The following is a 17,576-nucleotide window of genomic DNA, read 5'->3' on the forward strand; positions in this document are numbered from 1 at the left end:
CTTATTATTGAGTGATCTGATGTTTAGAAGTGCTAACTTAACAGTTTTAGTCGTTTTCACTACAGAAGTCTCAGATATACATTTAATAGACACCAGATTTGAATGATTTGCTATACGGTCTGAAAGAGTCTTTGGTTTTCTGTCACGTAATAAGACACATATCTGCGTAGAGAAAGCTACTGACACACTGGGTTCCTGCTTGTTCTGTAAACATCTGATAAAGACACTGTTATCTAAGCAGGCCCCCGAGACACATCAATGGCAGTTTTTAAGTTCACCAGCTAAAGATGAGGTGTTTTTTGGGACCTGGCGCTGTCGCAAAGACCTGAGGCCTTTCCTAGGTGTAGGGCGAGGTGGGCTTAGAGATGGGCGTGTGGCTTGCTGACTTTTGGTTGCTAACTGGGGGCTAGCAGCAATGGAGTGTGAGAGTTTAGTTCCAGCACACACCAGTTCCTCCATCTTTTTTGAAAAATCCAAGAGAGGCGAGCAAGATGACAATGAGAACGTGTCCGGTGACAGAGGCTGTGTGTCCGGTGACAGAGGCTGTGGGTCTGGGGTTTCTGGCTGCTGAGATATGTTTACCTGGCTGTTTTCCTGGGGATCATCAATGAGTGCTGAGACTTGATGCTGTTCTGATGCATCACAGTCTGCCTGTGTTGAGCTCAGTGTGCAGGGTGCAGACGGCAGTTTGTCCGTTATCGGCGGTTGTTGTGGCTGCGTGGTGTTATCTCTGTCCTTGTAGGATGCGTCAGCCACAAGTCCACTCAGGAGCTGATTTGAAGTCCTGTGGTCATCCGGACATTTGCTAGGTGTGTGTGTGTCATTCAGTTCAGTGGCATACACAGCTGATGGATGATGGAGGGAGAAGAGGATGTTGTCTTTCAGCACTTTTGCACCAAGCTTGTTTGGATGAAGGCCGTCTGATGTAAACAGCTGTCTTTGGTTCCAGAAGAGATTGAAGTTGTCGATGAAATTCAGTCTTTTCATGTTACATGTTTTCTGCAGCCATGCATTTAGACCAAGGAGCCTTGAAAACATATTTGTCCCTCTTGCAGGGAGTGGTCCACTGATGAACGGCTGAATTTTCAATCTTTCAACTGTTTCCAAAAGCTTACAGAAATCTCTCTTGAGCAGTTCTGACTGCTCCTTCCGAATATCATTCTTCCCCACATGGATGATAATCCGTTTTGCAGTCTCATGTTTCCTTAATATGTTCTCAAGTTCTTTATTTATATCAGAAACTGTAGCATGAGGAAAGCAGTATGTCATGGTATCTCTGCTCCTAAAATTTTTGATTATTGAGTCTCCAACAATCAGTGTTCTTATCTCTGTTGCGATCGGAGCAGAATGCCGCTGTCTAGTCGGCCTTGAGCCTCTGTTCAGAGCAAAGTTAATTGCTGAGTCATGCGATCTCTGTCTAACTGCATTTGGGGAATCTTCACCCATATTACTCAAAACTTCATATCTGTTCTGAAGCTGTATTTGAGTCCGAGCTGTATTTGGGGTAGAGAACGCTAATGCAGCAGCGTATGACCTTCGTGATCTGACCCCACGAGTACCCTTTGGTCTCGCACCTTGTTTATGCCATAGTTCACGCTGATTTTCAACAGTTTCAATCTGTTTTTCTGTTCTCAAAACAGTAGCTGGAGTAGATTTATAGGGCTTACCGGCTGAATGCTGTGAGGCTCCACGATGAACCGGTCCTGTGTAATTCGGCAGCTCTGGTTGGATCGCAAGTAACTTTGTTTCAAGAACTGCAATCTTTTGTAAAAGTTTGTGGCAGTTGGTGCAGCAGTGAGATTCCAAATCAATATGATCCAGAGCCATTTTCACAGCCGTGTTTTCCCGTCTCAGGAATGAAAGCAGCTGGTAGCGGGAGGATTGTTTAGACGATAATTCCTCTAAATAAAAGTAAAGTTGTACTCCAGAAAGTTTGTAGATTCGATGTTGATCTTCAAGCTGTTTCGTTTGAGCACTGTGCTGATAGGCTCAAGTTAAAATTAGATTATAAAATAAAAAAGCAGGAGTGCAAGGAGCGGAGCAGTAGGCAAAGACGTCTGAACAGTAGCAAAGCAGGAAGCAAGCTGTGTTAATCGTTTCCGGTGAATTGTATGGCAATGCAAAATTGGCACGTTTAAGGTCTGTTTTCTTTAAAAATCAGCGATCTCCACTGGCTGAGTTATATCTAATATAAAGTGTCTCAGATTGTACAAGAAGCACTGCATTAAATTACATTTTCCCCTCCATGTCTTTATAATATGAGCATTTATTTTACCCCAGTATATTCAATAGTGCTTCTGCGCTCACCTGCCGATTCTGAAGGGCGCGTGCGAGTAAACGTCTTTTTGTCTCGTTTTACGCTTGAGAAACTAAATGAATGCCAAAGTCTGTTTAACTGATTGTATTTGAATTTCATGACAACATCGATGCTGTAAAAGGAACCATATGAGATGGAAAAAAGTTCACATTAACAGGTCACCAGAAGTGTACCAGTATGGGAAACACATTAGCTCGGCATATACCCCATTGTACAAACAGCATAAAACATGCAGATACTCCAGCTTTGCTGAATTTGGGCAAAAATTCCACAATGATTAAAGTTCCTGTGAAATTAAAATCATGTTTTTTAGATGTTAGTATCAGTATGTTAGTCATGAGAGTATTTATAAGCTAATGGGCTCCAAAACAGTGACACATTTCACATTTAGAAGATATAAAAATCCAAAGCTTGCTGTTTGTCACTTCCACTTTTTGTGACGTCACCTCATATTTGAGTTCCTCATCAAGTCTTTTGACCAATCAATTGCTCTCTATTATCTGACACATCCCGCCCCCTTCACGATGCTGTTGTTACATACGCTTTATCTCAAATTCTCTCGCAGACAGAGCTGTGATAAAAATAAAATGCTATTGGCTTTTTTTACGCTATTGGAGCTACACTATATCACACCTTCTCTTATTTTTTCAGTTGAAATTATGTCAAACATCATACAAAAGTGCACACTTCAAAGCACTTGACGGGACCTTTAACCATTTCTAACGTCTGTTTGGTCTGTTCAGCAATTTTGAGAACTTTTAATTGCTAAAGGCATGTTTATACACGCTTTTACAACATTAATAAAACATAAGCTATGTTTCCATCCACCTAATTGTATGTGCATTTTGTATATGCACATAAAAAAATCGGTTGATGGAAACATCAAGATGCACTGAGTTTTGAAAATGCACATAAAAAACGTACACACATAACTGAGTAGGATAGACGTTTTATTCATTAAGAAAAGATGTGCATCAACTGCAATGGAAACATTTTTATTATACAAACTCCAGTATGCGTATTAAAAAAATCGTGTGATTTTGTTATAAGAGATCATGTGATGATAAAAATGTCGGTGAATGATCAAACCAGCAGGTTGAGCACATTGTAAAACATCTGAAAGTTGTTTCGGTCATTCTAAAATGCTTCAAACGCCACCATTGCATGTCGGTATTGTCTTCAGAGGAGCAAGTAATTTAATAAATGAAATAAAGATTCACGCAGCTTCTAACCTTTACTGTCGATATTTGACGCCAGATAATCAGGAAGTGACGATTCTGTACTCTTTGACTGTTTTGATGGAAACACTGCTTTATTCGCTCGTCTTTTATGCGATATTCCAGTTATGCGCATACATTGAATTTGAATCTTTGGATGGAAACATAGCTAATGTCACAATGGCATGGAAATTTAATCATAGCATAATATATCTTGCCCAATATGTTTTGTATTCTATAAACAAATCCACTCAGGATCTGTGTTTGTCTCACTAGATGTATTCAGGTGGGCAGTCGCTGTTAGCAGTGGACCGTCTCTCATTGGCCGTTGGGAAGGGCGAGTGCTTTGGTTTGCTGGGATTTAATGGAGCGGGGAAAACTACAACATTCAAAATGCTGACGGGAGATGAAAGCATCACTTCAGGGGACGCGTTCATTGATGGCTACAGCATCCTTACAGATGTCAAAAAGGTTAGCGCTTTATCTTCGCATTGCAATTTAACTCAAACTTTGATTCTTAAAACTTGAGTTTAACATTTAATAATTTGATTTTATAAAAAGTCCTGTCGCCTATTCAAGTTTTAGGAGCAACAAATAATGACTTCTAGCTGATCGTTTGGTATCAAAAGTGGCTGAATTGATTGATTAATGGTTAATCTTCAATGTCTTCTCCTTCAACTTAGCCCAGACATGCTCAATAATGTTCATGTCTGGTGACTGGGCTGGACAATCCTGGAGCACCTTGAGCTTCTTTGCTTTCAGGAACTTTAATATGGAGGCTGAAGTATGACAAGGAGCGCTATCCTGCTAAAGAATTTGCCCTCTCTTGTGGTTTGTAATGTAATGGGCAGCACAAATGTCTTGATACCTCAGGCTGTTGATGTTGCCATCCACTCTGCAGATCTCTCACGCCCCCTTACTGAATGTAACCCCAAACCATGATTTTTTTCGTCATCAAAATTGACTGATTTCAGTGAGGATCTTTTGGGTTCCAATAGGTCTTCTGCAGTATGTGGGATTCATCAGATGGTTCTTTTGCCAATTTTCCAAATGTTTAACTAGAAGTCAATTATTATTAGTTGCTCTTACAACTAGGGTTGACGACAAGACTTTTGTCATGTGGTGTATGGTTTATGCATTTTTAAAAATGACTTCAGGTGCAGCAGAGAATCGGCTACTGCCCCCAGTTCGATGCGGTGCTGGATCACATGACAGGACGGGAAACCCTGAGCATGTACGCCAGACTGAGGGGCATCCCAGAGAAATATGTCACCGCCTGTGTGGAAAACGTCCTGCGTTCGCTGCTGCTCGAACCTCACGCTGACAAACTCGTCCGCAGCTACAGGTATGAACATCAAACCTGAAGCCTCATTCACACTACAAGCAACTCACATTGGCGTTTGGACAAGCGACCGAGTGCGGCGACTTCCATTAGTGCGAGCGACAGCGACTGTTGGCGAGTCTAGAATGTGACAAAGTTGAGAATCCTTCAAGTTTATCCAAATGAAGAACCGATTTCTTGAGCCGACAGCCAATAGGAGCAGCAGTAGAGCTCATGTGAGCTCACGCAAAGGCTGGTTGTATTCTCCATGCTGTAGACCTACACACTCCTGCGTTTGCAGCAGATCGCCACCCTGAGCCAAAGACAGCTACAAAGTTGCTTCTAGTGTGAATGAGGCATAAGCGAAAGAGCATGGGTCTGTGTGTGTGTGTGTGTGTGTGGGGGGGGGGGGGGTCGATATAATAGATCAGTGGTTAGATATATAGAACCATTAGATTCGAAAGTTAGAGAAAGTTTAGACATGATTTACAGCTAAAAACAAATCCGTCCTGTGGCATGGTTTATTTTGGAGGATGGTTAATTAAACATGATGTAACTGATGGTTGTACGTACATGATGAACTACAATTACGGGTAGTTGATAGCGCATGTGCAATAGGAAGACTCTGAATATCATAAGTCATATTGTTTTGTAATGAAATATTGCTGGGGTGTTTCGGTTTGCATAGACAAGTGTTTGGTCTTGCTCAAACATCTATTTATTTTATAACTGCTTTAAGGGCTTAGTGGCCACATGTGTGGACAGCACATTTTAGCTCTTAAGTGGCTATTTAAAATACTTTTCCTCCAACTGTTTTGCAGCATATGAAATGTTCCAAAAACTATTTTCAACTGTGCAAAATGGGAAAAATTGTTTTTACTCTCTGATAGTCAGAACAAAAGCAAAAAAATTTTTTATGTATGCATAAAAAAAACAGTCAGGAAAAAGTGTTTCATGTAAATTCGGACCACAAGTGCACATATATGGACATCATCTTTCTCTAAAAGTACATCTCATCAAAAGATGATACTTAGGTTTTATTCTAATTAGATTCTAATAAGCCCAAATAGCAGAGAGAAATAAAAAATGCATGTAAAAAAAATGGGCCTTAAGAGGTTAAACCCCACTTCTTTCTTATTTTACTACCAATTGGACAATATTGTCACAGTGTAGATATTCGTTTTACTTTATAGCAGCTAAAGCAGTGAAAAAAGACCAAAAAAACAGGCATCCGGAGATGACAGCAAAGAAATTAGTCAAAGTCAACTTTATTGTCCATTCAGCCACATGTACAGGACATATAGAGAATCGAAATTGCGTTACTCTCAGACCCTAGGTGCCTAACATATAATATTAATATAAGAAGTAAAGTTTTAAGAAAAAGAAAATTTACAATATATACAGCTGTTCATTAAAATGTGGTCTGAAAATATACATAAAAAATAAACTATTGTAAACAGCAATGCAGCTATCGCTAACAAGCCTGGAGGAACAGCGAAACTCCCTCTCTTCAGACTTTAAAACTACCATTTCAACACTCGAAGCTGAAGCAAATTCAAACTACTGTGATGGAACACGTCTCAAATATTGCTTCACTCAAAACCTATGATGAGCACATGCCTTGGAAACTATGTGTGCTATGCTAACCCTGCTGAAAAATACAGCCTATATGGTTAGCTGGTTTTAGCTGGTTGACCAACCTGGTTTTCGAGAGGTTTAGGCCACTTTCAGGCTGGTTTCCAGCCATTTCCAGCCTGATCTTGGAAAAAAACATCTAAAACCAGCTTGACCATCCTGGTTTAAGCTGGACATAGCTGGTTTTGGCTGGGCTCCCAGTCAAAATTGGCTAGGCTGGTCAAGCTGGTTTTAGCTGGTCATCTCCCAGGCTGGAAATGGCTGGAAACCAGCCTGGAAATGGCCAAAACCCCTCTAAAACCAGCCTGGTCGACCAGCTAAAACCAGCCAACCAGCCTAGGCTGGTTTAAGCTGGATTTTTCAGCAGGGAACAGAGCATAATTGGCAAACTTTTTGCTAAAGTTCTGGATCTTGAGTCCCGTAGCAGGCAAAATTAAATATTTCTGCTTATTTTTCTTCTTCACAGTGGTGGCAATAAAAGAAAGTTGAGCGCAGGCATGGCTCTGATTGGTGGTCCGCCTGTGATCTTCCTGGATGAACCATCCACTGGCATGGACCCTGTGGCCAGACGGCTGTTGTGGGATGCAATCACGCGCACCAGAGAGTCTGGCAAAGCCATCATTATAACCTCACACAGGTCGGTCACACACACACACCTCTGCACTAACCAAGCAATACATTTACATGGACATCAGTAATCTAACTATTTACCCTAATCAGAATAAGGCAATAATATGATTGAGTTGCTTTTAGAGCATTCCCGTTTTACATGTTATTCTGCATAGATCAATTAATGGCATTGCATTAACACGCTATCCAAAGTTTCTTCCGGAGTTAATGTAATTTCGAGGGCTTCCTCTTTCAACTTCAACTGTAGTTCAGCAGTTTCACTTTCGTTCATGTCCTCATAACAAACTCTGAGGTGCTGGATGAGAGTATGAAGTAAGAACTGATAAGAGAGAGTTAAAGAGAGAAAAAATGTTAAATTGTAAGATTGTTAAAATATTGTTATAATTATTAAAAAGTAATATTTATAAATTGTTTTCCCAGAGATGGGTTGTGGCTGGTAGGGCATCTGCTGCACAAAAAATGTGCTGGATAAGTTGGCGGTTAATTCCGCTGTGGCGACCCCGAATTAATAAAGGAACTAAGCCGACAAGAAAATGAATGAATGAATGTTTATAAACTGTTGTAAACTTGGTCAGTTTTTTTTGCAATGACTGATATGGCAATAAAATTAAAACTCACGTTCCCTCATAACGAACAAGGAATTATTCAACGGAGCAACATGGGCATTGTGTAATTTCACAGATGACCACTAGAGGGCATACAGTGCACTTTTATTTTGTACATCTACATCAAACTGAATGTCTTTAGATGCACTAAATATCCCTTTGTGTGATGAGTATTGGTGTCTATGTAAAGCAGACCTCCCTCTCTCTCTGTCTGCAGTATGGAGGAGTGTGAGGCGCTGTGCACTCGTCTGGCTGTGATGGTGAACGGTCAGTTTAAGTGTCTGGGCAGCCCACAGCACCTGAAGAGCAAGTTCGGCAGCGGGTACACACTTCTGGCTAAAGTGCGTGTGGAGACGGAGCTGGAGGAGAGTGACCTGCAGCTCTTCAAAGACTTCATTGAGAGCACTTTTCCAGGTTTCTAAATCAACACGGTGTGCATATCTTGCTGGATATGGGTTGAATGCTTTGCTAATTTTTCATATTATGGCTCTTGCAGGAAGTTTACTGAAGGATGAACACCAGGGCATGGTCCACTATCACCTGACAGATAAAACACTGACCTGGGCACAGGTAACGTTTCACACACATGTAGCCTTAACAGTTGGATTTGGATGTTTATACTGTGTACACATGTTATTTATGCATGAACTATGCAGTAGATTTTTCCAAAATATTCAGTTTTCCTCAAATCATTGCATTTAATTTGACTTTTTTTTCTTTTTTTAGCTTATTCTGCTCTTAAATGTAAAAAAAAAGTTCAAATTGTAAAAAGTATACAAATTATTATTGTAAATATCTATTTTTTGTTATATAGTTCAAACTCTGATGCATTTATTTTATTTTACACAAAATATTTGTATATAATAAAAATTTATTGTAGCTGTTTGTAAAACAGTATTTCTCATGCAGTGTTTGTGGAAACTTCAAATAGACGTAATCAGGGCTTTACATTAACACCCGACAAATGCAGGTAGATTTCAGCTCTGGCGGGTAAGACAGCCGCTCCCACTAGACACTTTGGCTGGTTGGAAAATTTTTTTACATTGCAGTTTTCTTAAAGCAGGGTTCGACTATAAGGAATCTCCCAAAATGTGATCTTAGAATCGAGAAGCAGCAAAACTGACAAAAATAACTGTGTTTGCGCAAACAAAAGCAGAATACCTTATGAGAGGATGATTACTTGCGCGCACAGGTGATGTGATGCGTACGACTGTTAGTGTGCGCTCCCGTTTATTTGCGTCAAACAACTGTGTGTAAAGGAAGCGCAACTGGTGCGATCGGTTCTCTTTGAAATAGAATAGACAAAAATGCTCATGTACCCACAGTCCTGCTGCTTTCAAGAGCTCAAGATAAAAAAAAAAAAAAATATATATATATATATATATATATATATATATATATATAATATATATTATATAAAATATATATATATACATACACCCTTTTGTAAGCAGCAGCAGTCACTGCTTTTGTTTTAAATATTCTTTGAACAAATTATTAACAGGCCTAACATTAACTGTGCATGTGGTCAGCCTTTTATTATCACACACGGTAGGTTTTTTACCTGCTTTCTTTTGCTTACAGTTATTTTTGTTAATATAGTTTAATTATCATCCTTAACAACAACATTGCTTCAATGGGAGATTAATTCCCCATTTATGTTAACTGCTGATGCTGATGCATATTTTAGATGCATGACAAGATATCTTTTTAAACGTCAATAAAAAAACAAACAAACAAACAAACAAACAAACAAACAAGCAAACAGGTTTTCTTGAATAAAAAGTACATGTGTAGGTATATTTAGCTTGTTTTGACACATTTATAATTTGTGGCAAAGAAATAATTATTAATTTTTGGTGTGGTCACAGATAAAGTTGGTAAATTCTTCATTTTGAGCCCTAAATAAGTCATGTGAAATAAAAACTAACTGCAATGCGAGACAACCCATTTGCTCATGCACACAGAGCAAGCTCATACACAACACACAAAATGTGAAATGAATGAGGAGGCATGTGGACAACACAACATCTAAATCAAGTAATTTTAGCATGTCAAAGTCACATTTATTCATATAAAATATATTTTTCAAACAACAAAAGTGTGACTAGTGAAAATGGCGAATTTCTAGTAATGGTGGAAATCTATAGCCACAGTGGCTGGTGATCAAAAAAGTTAATGTCAAGCTCTGGCCTTAATCATTTTTTTACTGTACAAACTGTATATTCTCTCCCTCAACCCTCACAGAAAAGGATCTGCATGTTAACATTTCCAAAATGCTTCATTCTGTCTGATTTATGAGCCATTTTCCTCAAGGGGACCAAAAATTGTCCCCACAAGGTCAAAATGTACTTGTATTGCTATACTTGTGGGGACATTTGGTCCTCACAGTCTAAGGAATGCAAGACACACAGATACACACAATGTAGTGTACTTAAATATAATACATCTGATTGTTACTTTTGCATATACACATATTTATATAGTATCTTAGACATAACCAACATATTAACAAACTTCTGTATATAATTTGTTATATAATCTTTAATATATGCCACTGTGTGTGTGTCCGTGCGTGCGTGCGCGTGCTTGCGTGTGTGTGTGTATATATATACACACACACAGGCCTTAACATTAACACCCACCAACCCACCAAATGCGGGTAGGTTTCAGCTTTGGCAGGTTAGACAGCCACTCCCACTAGCCACTTTGGGCTGGTTGAAAATAATTTTTATATTGTGGTTTTCTTAAAAGCAGGGTTCGACTATAAGGATGACCTAATATGCATGCAAATGTGATCTTACAATCGAGAAACAGCACGAATAAAAAAATAAAATAAATTTGCGTTCGTGCGAGTAGAAGCAGATGAATACCAAAAGAGAGGACGATCACTCGCGCTAACAGCTGATGTGATGCACGCGACTGTTTAAAGCTTGTGCGCGCTCCTGTTTCCTTGCTTGAAGCAATCGTGCCTAGAAGTAGAAAGCAATTGTGATCGGTTCTCTTTCAATAGACCAGACAAAAAGTAATGCTAATGCACCCACAGTCTTGCTGCTTTCAAGAGCTCCAACTGTCTTTTTGTAAGCAGCACCGGTTGCTTTCGCTTTGAACAGATTATTAATTGGCCTTAACCGTGTGATCATCCTTCCATTATCTCACAGTATGTTTTTCACCTGCTTATCGTTATTATTGTTTTTATAGTTTAATTATATTTTTTACAACAACGTTGCTTTAATATGAGATTAACTCTCCATTTATGTGTAGTTAACTGGTGAACTGAGACCTTTAAAGGGCCATGAAACCCCCTCGTTTTAGCAGGGTGTTTTCACACCTCTACTTTGAAAAAAGTCAGAAAAGTGGGCGTGTCCAGCTCTGTTTAGGGGGGAGTGTCGGAGGAACTAAAGTGGGAGGGTGTGGGAGTGTCTATTTGGGCACGCGCGAGTTTCAGTCAAAATACACACACATGAGAAAGTGATGGTGTTTAACCTACATGGACATCTATAGTCGAATTATTTGCCAAATTATTAAATGTTGGACTTTAACTGCAGTTTGGCTCTTTCATTCAGGGAATTCATTCATGCCCCTCGCGACAAACGAGATATTTGATTCGAGGAACTGCTGTAAGCGTGTATTTTTCATGCAATGTTTGATACCGCACGGCGAATGAGAGAAAAAAAAACTCAGCATTTTCCGGAAACTTAGATGCACACGGCAGGTAGTGTCAGAAAGCCGCGTGTGTTATTCCGGTCACTAAATGCGGTGCTAACATGTTTGCACTCAGTGCAATAGTTAACTTAATTCGATACGAACAAACTGAATAAACAAAGAGCACTGGTCGCTCACTTACCAAATCTGTAGAGACAGAACAATCACCAGCAACTAGAGCCGCGTCTTTATGAAGAGAATACTACAAGCGAATCCAGATCTCAGCATTTGCAGATGAGAACAGCTCTCAGGTAAACAATAATCCTCCTTAGACACGTAAGTTATTGTTGTCGAGCGTCGCGTACACTGTTAATCCACACGTGAGTCTGAGCTCTCACAGAGAGAAAATGAAAACGAAACTTAATGGCAGCAAACTATAAAAGCAACACTTCACGCTTGTTTTGCCAACACAACGTGGCGTCTCTGTTGTGTAAACACGGTGACAGTAATGAATATTAATGAAGCTGCACAATAGAGCGCGCTGATTGGTTTGAACCAAGCCTTACTCATGCATTAATGCAGCAGGCTGTAAGACGTAATAAGACTCACTCTGGCACAGACGCCCAGTCTGCACGCTGGAATACATTGCTATTATGTCATGACCGTGAAGCAGCTTCAAAAGTTCGTTTCAAACAGGAAGTACGAATTTGCTTGAAATAACGCAAAAACAACCAATTTACACTTTTTAGTGAAATATAGGTGTCCTAATAGTGTTTTTAGCAGTGTGGGACACATATACGACTGTCAACAGCTCAAAAAATGTGTTTTGGTGTTTTGTGACCCTTTAATGAGGTCAGATTACTGTGCACATTTTTGATGCATGACAATAATTTTTTTTAAAGTCAATTGTTTTTCTTAGTTTGTTTGTTTTTTTTTTAAGAAAAGTTTTGTTAAATAAAAAGTATTGTATACAGCCATATTTAGCTTGTTTTGACACATTTAAAATTTGTAGCTAAGAAATAATTAGTGTTTGGTGTGATCAGAGATAAATTTGGTAAACCCTTAATTTTAAGTTCTGAAAAGTCCTGTGAAATAAAAGCTAATTGCAGTATAACACTATAAAACCATGACCCATTTGCTCATACACGACACACAAAACGTGAAATGAATGTGTACAAAATCTATATCAAGTAATTTTAGCATGTCAAAGTCATATTTATGCATATAAAAATGGTTTCCCAACAACAAAATTGTGGCTAGTGAAAAAGCAGAGTGCCTAGTAACGCTGGAACACTACTAGCCACTGTTGCTGGTCATCAAAAAAGTTAATGTCAAGCCCTGTGTATATATATATATATAATTCCACTTGGGGATACTTACCCCGAGGCCTCTAGAGATTGTGCAGCACCATTGATGTGCCTCAAGGACAACAAATAGGAAGAGATGATGCCAACCATACAGGACTTCTAGAGGTCTCCATAATCCTGGATCAGGCCGTATCCTAATCAGCTGCTGTGGTGGTCATGGAGGAGTGGAGAGCATGAGACTCATCCCTGAAAGACCAGTGACAGATGAGTCTCCGCATTGATCCTGTGGGCCAGCCTGAACACCTGCCGGTGACCTACTCACACCCGCAGCTTCTCCACGATGGACTTCCAGCGCTCTCCAGCCTCTGGCGCCTAGACTGCAGCTTTGCACAAGAAGTTTGGCCATTGGAGAAATGATCGTGCCTAACCGAGCCTGGATTCTATCAAGGTGTTTTGGTTCACTTTCGTTAATTGGTGAAGTTTGTTCCTCGCCACTGACTTGCTTGGTTTAAGACTTGTGGAACTGCACATCGATTGATTTGCTCTTCAGTGCTTGGACTCTCAACAGTGAAACATTGGAATGTAGAGAAATGTATTGCATGTACTTGCAGAACGGCGTTTCCTGCATAAAGAGCGCTCATCTTCAAGAGAACAACCAGTCAGTTTTAGCCGTAAAATAGTTACGACTTCTGATTTCTAACATGTGTTTTTGTGCTCAGGTGTTCGGTGTTCTAGAAACAGCCAAAGAGAAGTACAGCATCGAGGACTACTGCGTCAGCCAGATCTCACTGGAGCAGGTGTTTCTCAGCTTCGCTCAGTTCCAGCACTGCGCCGAGGCCTGCAGGAAGTGACACGCTGAGTGAGGCTCCTCCCCCTGACATTCACCTAAAGATGAGGAGATGCCGCCTGGGGCGACTGACTCTCGGTCAGACCACTGGACATTGCTCAGGTGTCTCTCCTCTCACACACACACACACCTGACATGATCATAAACACTGACGCAAGATCTCGGCCAGTTATTTCAAGCCTGAATGTGCGTTTGAGTCTCGACAGGATGTTCATCACACTATCTGAAAGCAGATGTCTTTTTTAAATTGGTGAGAAGAGACGTTGAGATATCTAATGTGTGCACTTGCTGTGTTATTTATGAATGTCTGTTTATTTTTGTTTGTTTTCTTGAGAATGAAGGTACACGTGTGTTAGTCCCTCCCTGATGAAAAAAGGGCAGAAATATTGAAAAACGACGTCCAAAAAATAAGGAAAAGTGCTGCTTCTTTGGGCTTTGCAATGTTGTAGATTATAAATTGAAGGGAGTTTACTGATTGATATTTTTAATGGCGTTTTTTAAAATTTCCACAAGAGCTCCATTCCCCTCGTAAAGCAATTTGTAGTCCGTAATTCATTGGAAATCAGAGTTTGTGTCAAAAGATGTCATTTTTAATGATACTTGCTGCTAAAAGCCAACTCCAAAAACATTCCTTAGTTTCTCAGCACGCATTTCCAAAAAAAAAACAGAAATGTTTTAACGATTTTTCTCTTCACATGTGACATTGCTTCTTTATTTTTTTGCTTTGGATTGTGACGTACAAAGGAATTATTCAATGGTGCAACAGGGGCATTGTGTAATTTCGTGGATGACCACTAGAGGACGTACAGTGCACTTTTTTCTTTTAGAAAATCTACATCAAACTGAATGTCTTTAGATACACTAAATGTCCTCTTTATGATGAGAATCTGTCATAAGCGCAACGCTTTTGTGTTTGCTCCTGTGGTTCGGACTTGTTTAGCAGTGTTTGGTAGCACTACTGATCATGCGCTATCAGAAAGAGACACAAAAGAGCTGACAGAATTGAACGTGGCTGTTCACAAATCATTCATTTATTCCATTGAATGTCTTTATGGACCACAAGGAAGTAAGTTTGATGCTGCTGAGCTAATCCCTCCAGTGCTTTAATCACTGTTACGCCAAGTCTTGAGTCAGTCTGAAGGGTTTCAGAGAGACTCAATACAATCAGTGAGGAAAAGCAAAACTGACATCAGTTCAACCTGCGCAGGTCCACGTTTCCGTCCTGATTCATCTTAACTGAATGTACTCCTTAGCGAAGGAGGAAAAAACACGGGCTCATCGGTGGCCTTAACCTCGTACATGCTGACATACTGTAGATACAACAGGGCTCGAGGGTGACTGACCACAAACTAGTTTGTTTTCTATGTTTTTGTCGATTGTCGTCTAACTGGCTGTCGTGTCTGAACTGCTTGTCTGAAACTGAAATACTGCATTTTGAGAAGGCGAACCTGAGAATGACAATGATGATTAACGATGGTCAAATATTTACCATAATGCAAAAAGGGAATTTCCATTGTAATCTTGTGTACTGTATCACTAAATTAACCTTGTGAGAAATGTAAGTATTGCCATTTTCCTTTTTTATTATTAAATATGCCTTATGCTAAGGAATTGTGTTCAGTTGTTGTCTCCTTTGTGTTTACATATATACGTATACACAGGGCCGGAGTGGGACTCAATTTCAGCCCTGGAGTTTCAAGACAGACCGGCCCACCTCAGTTCACGACTGATTCCAATTCAGTTTCTAATGACACTATCATGTATTTTTCAAGAAAACAGCTACTTTAGAAATTCAACTGTTCAACAGCCCTAACAGTATTATATGTCTTAACAATAAAAAAAATAAAAATAAAAAATAGTTTTTCAGGTGAGATTCGAACACGGGTCCGCAGTGTTATTAGGTAATGTACTTACCACTGGTCCACAGTTGCACTATTACAGTGAGTATAAAAAATAAGTAATGACTTGTGACCCTTAGGACACAGCATTACTTTCTTTTGATGGCTCAATCTTTTTCTCCCCTTTTTAGATTTCTGATCAAGTTATGTCAGATTTATTAATGTAGTGAATCATCTGATTTTCATTGAGCAGATGTATTATCCATTAATATTAATTATTCAAATTTTTATATTCACTAAGGTGCCGCTGTTTGGGGTCGATAGTTACATCATCATCATTAACGTTAGTTAACCTGCGGGCTGCATTTTGCTCACTGGGCTGTGAGAAAATAAATAAGAAGAGCGGCGCTGCTGCAAAATAATGAATAAAAAGATTAAAGCTATGGTCAAATAAATAAACAACTGAAAAAGGTGTGACTGCTGAGAGTGAAAGCAGCTAGGGACACCAACCCTCGCGGCCAAAAAACAGACCGGCTCACCGGGAACTCCCCCGGTCCTCCCGATTAGCCAATCCGGGCCTGTGTATATATATATATATATTTATACTGTATAAACAAAAGCAAGAATTTGGTGGAGGTTTGTTCAACAAAGCTAATTCCGCTTTTACCTAGATAAGTTTTTTTTAGTTTGAGCAAACTCTTGATCTTTTTCTCTTTTTTTTGGGCTCAAGAAGGCGAGTTGGTTTTGATTTAGATTTGTCACAATGGTAACTTGTGCTACACTGTAACTGGCTCTGGAGCATGTTCTGTTCCATGCTGTGACGTGACACCAGACGTGACACCTAAGGATAAATTACGCAAATATACGAGTGAACATTTTGAAATGGGTGAACATTTCGCACGTCACAATAGACGTGGATTGGCGTCAGGGCTTCTGTCTGCTCTAGCTTTGTTGCTAAATGGCTAACATGGTTTTTATTCAGGGGGAATAACAGTGTTTTTTTTCAGTCAACGTTTCAGTCAATGTTTCTGTGCGGGTTCTCCCTGTGCTCAAGTGGGTTTCCCCCAGGTTCCCTGGTTTCCTCTAACAGACCAAAGACATGAGACAAAAGTAAATTGACTAAACCAAATTGGCACAATAGCAGAGTTCTTAGAGAGCAGTATTTGTCCTTCATAAAGCAATTAGTCATTAGCCACAAGTAAGCAAGGAAGTTCTTGAGATGTTCCTGAGCTCAAACTCCCCTCTTGCCCTACAAACGGGAGGTAGCCCAGGGCTCGAGGGTCTTTTGAGCTCAGGGCTCTTTCCCGGGACATCATGCCAAACAGGCTTATAATTAATCATCAGCTAAGTGTGAACTCTTCAACCATGAATTCTTTTGTTTTTGTCAACTCTGAACTTGCTTTTGTAAGTTTTACTTATCACTTTTGTTACATGCGAAAAGGTTGGTTTTGTGACAGAAAAAGCAGCTGCTCACAATTCACTTCTGTTCCGGACTAGGAAAGTTCTAGTACGTTTTTTTAGGTTGTATTTTAATAGATTTAAATGATTTTCTAAATATTTTACTATACAAAATTTTATAAAATATCTGTTTGTTTGTTTGTTCATTCAATGCAAGTACAGTGCATCTGGAGAGTATTCATAGCGCTTCACTTTTCCACATTTTTTTTCTTGTTCTTTGTCTTGTTCCAAAATAGATTCCATTTATTTATTTCCTCAAATCTAAACGCGACACCCAATAATGACAATGTGAAAATTAAAAATAAAAAAAAACTGAAAATTACAGTATTCACAGCCTTTGCTCAATACTTTGTTGATGCACCCTTGGCAGCAATTACAGCCTCAAGTCTTTTTGAATATGATGCCACAAGCTTGCCACACCTGTCTTTGGGAATTTTTGCCCATTCCTCTTTGCAGTATCTCTCAAGCTCTATCAGGTTGGATGGGAAGTGACGGTGTACATCCACTTTCAGATCTCGCCAGAGATGTTCAATAGGATTTAGGTCTGGGCTCTGGTTGGCCCACTCAAGGACAATCACCGAGTTGTTGTGAAGCCACTCCATTGATATTTTGGCGGTGTGCTTTGGGTCATTGTCCTGATGGAAGAGGAACCGTAGCCCCAGTCTGAGGTCAAGAGCACTCTAAAGCAGGTTTTCAGTCAGGATGTCTCTGTACATTGCTGCATTCATCTTTCCCTCTATCCTGACTAGTCTTCCA

General features: G+C 39.7%; 3 protein-coding genes across 7 annotated transcripts in view; 2 read left to right on the plus strand and 1 right to left on the minus strand.

The window, feature by feature from the left end:
- Positions 1 to 11,551, plus strand: part of ccnf (cyclin F) — a 146,648-nt gene extending 135,097 nt beyond the window's left edge. The window contains exon 14 of the transcript XR_015479486.2: positions 11,017 to 11,551. The gene's annotated coding sequence lies outside the window, so the exon portion shown is untranslated. The remainder of the gene's footprint in view (positions 1 to 11,016) is intronic.
- The window catches only part of abca3b (ATP binding cassette subfamily A member 3b), a 114,048-nt gene extending 98,908 nt beyond the window's left edge, over positions 1 to 15,140 (plus strand). For 4 of the 5 annotated variants that reach the window (XM_087243965.1, XM_087243967.1, XM_087243964.1 and 1 more), the window contains exons 26-31: positions 3,811 to 4,005; positions 4,692 to 4,879; positions 6,957 to 7,127; positions 7,943 to 8,139; positions 8,222 to 8,295; positions 13,397 to 15,140. In XM_087243965.1, the coding sequence (XP_087100091.1) occupies positions 3,811 to 4,005; positions 4,692 to 4,879; positions 6,957 to 7,127; positions 7,943 to 8,139; positions 8,222 to 8,295; positions 13,397 to 13,528 (957 nt within the window). In that variant the 3' untranslated portion in view covers positions 13,529 to 15,140. Of the gene's footprint in view, positions 1 to 2,076; positions 3,129 to 3,703; positions 4,006 to 4,691; positions 4,880 to 6,956; positions 7,128 to 7,942; positions 8,140 to 8,221; positions 8,296 to 13,396 lie in introns of those variants that run through there. The other variant, XR_015480462.1, reaches the window with a different exon arrangement.
- pdgfab (platelet-derived growth factor alpha polypeptide b) overlaps positions 1 to 17,576 on the minus strand; it is a 679,118-nt gene that overhangs the window by 393,072 nt on the left and 268,470 nt on the right. The window lies entirely within an intron of this gene.

This window comes from Danio rerio, chromosome 3, assembly GCF_052040795.2.
Source record: "Danio rerio strain M-AB ecotype USA chromosome 3, GRCz13ab, whole genome shotgun sequence".
In the NCBI taxonomy this organism is placed as follows: Eukaryota; Metazoa; Chordata; class Actinopteri; order Cypriniformes; family Danionidae; genus Danio; species Danio rerio.